Below are 6,261 nucleotides of genomic sequence, written 5' to 3'. Positions count from 1 at the left end.
AAGTGCTGGTAATTTGGCTTTGGGGAAAATTAGAAAGAATTGGGGGTGGACAGTGAATGCCAAGTGTCTGGCTGGATAAGAATTGGAAGAAGTACGTCAGGCAAGAAAGAATTAAAATTTTAAAAAAATTTTTTAAAAAATGAATTAAAATTGTAAAGCTTGGGGCGCCTGGGTAGCACAGTCGTTTAAGCACTGGACTCGGTTTTAGCTCAGGTCATGATATCAGGGTTGTGAGATGGAGCCCTGCACAGGGCTATGTTCAGCATAGTGTCTGCCTATGACAGTCTCTCCCTCTCCCTCTCCCCACCCTCTAAAATAAATAATTAAATTTTTTAAAAAAGAATTGTAATGCTTTCTCTCACTCCTTATCCCATCCCCTATCTTCAAGACTGTTATTTCCTCCACCCAGGGTTCTGGTGCCTCACTTTTGACTTCACTCAACGTCTTGTTACAAGGCTGTCCTTGCTAGTTGAGGATTAGCCTAGGCTTCATAAATCCCTGATCCAGGTTACTACACCAACCTCCTCACTGTTCTCCCTCTAATCCTCCTTCTAATGTGCAAATCTCCCTGTTCCTTCTAGAGCTGTGTAGATGCTTTACCCAGACCCTCTGAAATCTTTTTGTTGCTTCTTCAGATCTACATTACCTTTGATGTGCTTTCAAAAGCCAGATGCTTTTTGTCAAACTATCCTTTGGGCTAATAGAGCTGTTTTGCCCCCCACAAAATTGAAAAGAGGGTAGGGGTGCCTGGGTAGCTCAGTTGTCTAAGTGTCCATCCAGTCCCGATTTTGCCTCAAGTCATGATCTCAGGGATGTGAGACTGAGCCCTATGTTGGGCTCTGCTCAGAGCACAGCGCAGTCTGCTTAGGATTCTTTCTCTCCTTCTCCCTCTCCCCCTCCTCCTCTCTCTCAAATAAATAAAATCATTAAATAATAATATTTTAAAAGGCTGCAAAGGGAAGTTTTCAGTTTGGAAGCTTAAGTACCTACCCACCCCTGCTTCCCAACACAGACATTAACGAACCATTGTCAAGCAGAGTTCATCCATGACTGTGGAACATATAGCTCTCTTGCCTCCAACTCTAAGGCAGAACTTACTAGCAAACTCTGAACTTTTGCCTGAGATGACATCCTTGTTTAGCCTCCTGCCCTTCCCTTTCCTGCTTCCCCCTACTTCCTAACTGGAGCCTTTTTTCAACAAATCACATGGACATAAACCTCCTTTCAGTGTCTGCTTCTAGGAAATCCAACTGTAAACATCCCTTCCTAGCTGAAAATCTGTCCATGGATTCCTGCTGCCTACGGGATAAATCCCATGCTTCCTGGCTGTACTCCAACCTTACCCCCTGGGCTGCAGCCAGCAGGATTTTCATCCTGGTCACTGTGGTTTCCGCCACGTGGCATCTGACCTCCAGATACAATTCCTGTCTCTCCTCAATCCGCCACCTCATCACCAGTCCCACCAAGCAGAATTTCAGGCCTTTCTTCCCCTCCCTTGGGTCCACACCTGCTGTCTGGAGCCCTTTCCTTCTGCCTTCCCTACCAGGGCCCCACTGTCCCCCAGGGCCTGCCAGGGTATAATCTTATGTGTTCCTTTTCCTTGGCAGAAGCAAGCACAGCTGGCAGGCAGTATTTTTAATCTTACTCAAGCTCAGGAATCAGGTGGCTCAGGAGATTGCCCAGTCTGGTAACCTTCACCTCCAGAACCTGTGACTGCCAGGAAGGGAGGGTCAGAACTGAGGCCTGGAAGCTGTGCCAACTTGGGCTGTTGATACTGCCTGGGGCCCAGAAACATTTGTTAAATGAAGAGATTTGGGGGCAATTCTATACCTGGCCTACTAGACTGTCTGGACAGTTAGAGACTGGGACATAAGCTACTTAAACCCAAGGGCCCAGGGAACCAAAACAGGGTGGAAACAAAAGCTCACCTGCCCTCCCCACACATGGGGCCCAAAAGGGCATTCAAAATGTGAACTTTAATAACAAACAGCAGGTCAAGGTGGGGTTCCCCAGGAACAAGAATAACGGAGCTGGTGCTGGAGGCCTCAGGGGCCCCCACTTCCTCTCCTCCAAGGCCTGGAGGCAGGGAAGCAGGGGACCTCTGTAGAGGAGGGGTGGCACCGGGCTCCATGTAATTCCATCTATTTGGGGCCCTAAGACCCAAGATGCAGCAGCATGTGGAGCAGGGTGGCATCCTGCCTTGCCCAGAAGGTCCTGGCAGGGTGTGGAGCCCAGGCTAGGCAGGCAAGTGGGCCAAGGGCTGTGGGGTCAGATGCGGAAGCTTTCCTCTCGACCATCGATGTGACGGAGCCGCAAGTAGACATCTGTGCCAATGCCCTGCAAGGATTGCAGGTGGAGAGAACCGCCGAGGTACTCTGCGTAGGCCCGTGAGGTGGGCAGCCCGAAGCCAAAGCTGGGATGGGCAGAGGAAGAGGAGAGAGGCTTCAGAGGCTTAAGCCTCCTGAGCATCCCCCCAGCCCTCCACCCTGGCCAGGTGGGGCCTCACCCATGCATGGGCCCCGACTGGCCGCCACTGTGCATGTCCAGGTGGCCAAAAAGGGGGCTGATCCGGGGGTCCTGGGTGCTGGCCTCAGCTGTAGTGAAGTGGTAGTCCATAACCCGATCCAGGTCTTTGTGAGCGATTCCCCCGCCTCGGTCTGAAATCCTGGCAAGTTGTTAATAACATGGGCTTGGCTCAGCTACGGTGAGGGGGCCTCACTACTTCCCAAATAGTGCTAGGTCTGCCTTCCCGCCCCTTCCACCCAAAGATGGAATGTGATCTACCTAGACCCTTGGGCCTTGTTTTTTTATAAGTAACATCCTTCCATCCTCACTTTTCTACCTGGGCCACTGGCTGCTTTTACATTCTCATGGGATTTTACACTTATTGTCAACTCAACATCGTGGACTAGTTACCCTAACTCCCCACTCCAGGTCCCTCGGTTGCTGACAAGGATAGCACTCTGGGACCTGCAGCTGGCCCCAGATCCACTCACATCCAGCTCATGGCATTCTTAGAACCACCAGGTACCAAGTCTCAGAGTAGGGCAGGTACTGGCTCAAGGTCATGCAGGAAGTCAGAGACAGTGCCTGGAACTCCCATGTATCCCAGCCTAACTCTCACTCAGGGCAAACCTGATGACGAGATCGATATCATTGTTGGCGATGGTGATGACCACATCTGGAACATTGTAGGGAGTGTCTAGGTGACTCTCCATCGTGGCTCTATGCAGGAGGAAAGACCAGTAGGTGGTGGTACCCCAGCCTCATCCCAGTTCCTGTCTGCCCCCTTCCAACATATTCAGCCAGCCCACCTCATAGCATTCTTGAGGAGTTCAGGCAGGATGTAGTCCAGCGGCATAGGAATGAAGGGGAAGCGGGCGGCCACATGTCCGTTGATGCGGACACGGGGGGCATTGCCATACTTGTGCTCACATAGGCGTCTGTGGATAGGAGCAAAGGTTCAAACCTAGACTAGTGAGTCTCAGATGAAGGTGATGCTGCCCCAACTATGCCCAGAGAAACTTGGTAATTTCTAGAGATATTTTTCCTTGCCACAACTGGGAGTTGCATTGAATAGAAGCCAGGGATTCTTCTAAAGACCCTAACAAGCACAGGGTAGCCCCTAAGAATAATCTGACCCAAAATGTTAAGAGTGCCACGTTGGAGAATCCCTGCCGTAGGCAAGGCTCAGGCCCAAGCCTTCCCAGCCAAAGATATCCACCCCCTTAGCTGTTCTCGCCTTACCTGGCAAAGTCCACCCACTTTTCAATAATCTTCTTTGGTGACAAGCGAGTGCAGATGATGCCAACAAAGTCGGGCTGGCAGGAGAAAGAAAGTTAGGATTAAGCAGCACCTCGACCCACACCTCAGCCTCCAAATGCTTGCAATCTCTGGACCTCTGAAGCAGCCCAGGCCTCTCCCCAGGCCCTTGGTCCAGTCCTCAGTCCAAGGGGGACCCTGGGTCAGTCCCTTCTGCCCCACCTAGTAGATCTCAGATCCCAGCAGCCCACCTTGTCCTCATGCAGCGCCAGATGATGTGTGGCCAACATGCGGATCCCAAGCCTCGAAGTCAGTGTTTTGTCCAAGAAGAAGCGGACAAGCTTCTCATCCTGTGAAGAGTGGAGCCTCAGAAATGCCATGCCTTTCCCAAGTCCCCCCGTAGGCCCGGGTGCCCACTGTGCTGCCCCTGACCTGTATGTGCTTCCGGCTCTCACGTAGGCCCTCAGCTAAGAGGGTCACCACATCCTTGTGATCGTCCAGCAGCTGTCGCACCAGCTGGCAGTACTGGGCCTCGTCTGCCTGGTCCTTGATCTACAGGCCACAGAGTCATGAGCATGGACGTTCCAGTCCTGACCTCTCAGCCCCTCACCCTGCCCTGGCCCAGCCCTCACCGGAGGGAAGTCTGTCAGCTTCTGGAAGGCACGGATGTACAACTCGTGCTGCAAGAAAGAGGTGTGGGAATTCACAGGGATGCTGTGGGCACTGTATAGAGAACAGCCACCCACCAAGCTTACCCATAGAGATTGCCAGCCACCCCAACTCACTTGGTTTAAATCCTCATCATGGCCTTTCAAGCCTCGATAAATATGCAGCCTTAGCCTCTGAAGGCTTGGGTCTGAGCCCTCTGTGGCCCTGAAACCTTATGGCAGGCAAGTCTCTGCCACCCAAGTCCCATCTCCCAATGTGCCCCTTGGGCAGTGGGGACATTGATCTACAGTCCTGTCTAGAAAAACCCAGAACCCCACACCTCCTGAGGCCACCTTACCACGTGCAGTATGGTGGGGTTGCAGCCAATGATAAAAGGAAGGCTACGGAAACCCTTGATTCGGTGAGCGATCCTCACTGGCAACTCTTGCTGCAAGTACCGGGCACTTTTCTAGGAAAAAGGAGGGAAGTCAGGCACAGGGCCTCAGTGGCTGCACCAGAGCCCCAGGAACCAAGACACAAATAGAGGGCTGGAATCTTACCAGAAGGTGGCTGCCATCCTGAGAGCGGCCTGAATAGAGCATCATGGTCGGAGTGAGGCGGACTGAGGGCTGGAGGGGCAGATGGGCTTTGAGCACTGTATCTGCAACACCCCGCCTCCACCACATTAGCTCCACCCCTTCCCTGGACACCCACTCCAGCCCAGACTGGCCCCTGGCCAGCTGCGCACCTTCTCCGCTGCCACATCGATGGCCGACTGGTTGTAAAAGGAGGTGACAGTCTTGGAGCGCTCCCGCGCCATCTCCACGTGGTGCGTGTCGGTGGCTGACGTGGAGCGGGCCCGGAGAGAGAGTGCAGGCCCCAGCAAGGGCCGGAGTGGAGGTCCGCTCCGGGGACCGCTCCCCAACACGGACGCCAGTATCATCTTCCTGCCCTGTTCCTTTGTTTCTTTGTTAGACTGGGCAGCCGCTAGGGCAGAGGACCGGATGGACGGAGGCGACCCCAAAACGGAGCAAGGGGCTATGTGGGTGGGCAAGGGGCTCTTCTCCGACTTCAGGAGTGACGGCAGGTCAAGGATGCTGACGAGCTCAGCCCCCAGGGAGCAGCTCCCATCTGCGGAGTGGACGGGGAAGGGGGAGTTGTAAGGGTCTGAATCCAGACAATCCGCACCATCTCTCCGCGTGGACACGGGTACCATCAGACCTGGGTAATCTCTACCCACCCATCCAACCACCTCCCCAAACACCTACAGGCCGAGCCTGCACAACCTCGTTTGCCCGGGCTACTCTTCAACTTGAGGCTCTACCCGGTGCCTGGAGGGGAGGGGATCCTCAGACCCGTCCAGTCGGAAAACACCAGCCTCGCTCCCTGTGGTCCTGGGCACCCTCGTTCAGGGGGCGGGGCTGACCCCTACTTAGTGCCTTCAGGCTCGGGCCCCCCACAAGCGTGGCCCGCGCGTGCAAGGCACACAGCTTCGTGCCCCCGGGGGCCGGCTGTACCGAAGCGGCAGCCCTGGAGTCGCCGTCTGGGCTCCCCCTCCGCAGGGTCACTTGGTTCGGCCCGAATCCCCCCTGTATGGTAGATGCCACCCCGGTCCACGCGCACGCCGCGGTCCCGCTCAATAGCGGCGGCTACGAGCACGCGCCGCCGAGCCTCCGCAGGCAGGGTCTGCGCGGGTCGTTCCACTTACCGCGGGGCCAGGGCCAGGGCCGGGCCCGAGGTCCGAGCGGAACGGCCCAACAGTCGACCGGCCGGGCTAGCCGAGCCGCCTGCGCCCTCTGCCGCCGTGACGTCATGTGGGCTTTGGGGGCCCGGTGCCTCCTGGGAGTTGTA

At 55.0% G+C, this 6,261-nt stretch overlaps 1 protein-coding gene across 2 annotated transcripts; it reads right to left on the bottom strand.

The window, feature by feature from the left end:
- Positions 1–1,957: 1,957 nt before the first annotated feature.
- On the bottom strand, positions 1,958–6,246 carry BCKDK (branched chain keto acid dehydrogenase kinase). 2 transcript variants are annotated; one of them, XM_077907396.1, is made up of 12 exons: positions 6,119–6,246; positions 5,159–5,541; positions 4,971–5,039; positions 4,769–4,879; positions 4,395–4,442; positions 4,195–4,314; positions 4,014–4,112; positions 3,748–3,821; positions 3,315–3,443; positions 3,125–3,225; positions 2,507–2,665; positions 1,958–2,413 (listed from the first exon to the last, which is right to left on the bottom strand). In XM_077907396.1, exons 1-12 carry the CDS (start codon positions 6,222–6,224, stop codon positions 2,154–2,156), a joined length of 1,659 nt encoding a protein of 552 aa, XP_077763522.1. In that variant the 5' UTR covers positions 6,225–6,246; the 3' UTR covers positions 1,958–2,153. The 2 variants fall into 2 exon arrangements, with proteins under 2 accessions (XP_077763522.1, XP_077763523.1); XM_077907397.1 differs by having other exon boundaries at positions 3,136–3,225.
- Between the last annotated feature and the right edge of the window lie 15 nt (positions 6,247–6,261).

The sequence above is a fragment of the Canis aureus genome, chromosome 8 (genome assembly GCF_053574225.1).
Source record: "Canis aureus isolate CA01 chromosome 8, VMU_Caureus_v.1.0, whole genome shotgun sequence".
Taxonomy (NCBI): Eukaryota; Metazoa; Chordata; class Mammalia; order Carnivora; family Canidae; genus Canis; species Canis aureus.
Note: the sequence above shows the minus strand (reverse complement) of the source record. Positions and strands in the feature narration are given on the sequence as shown.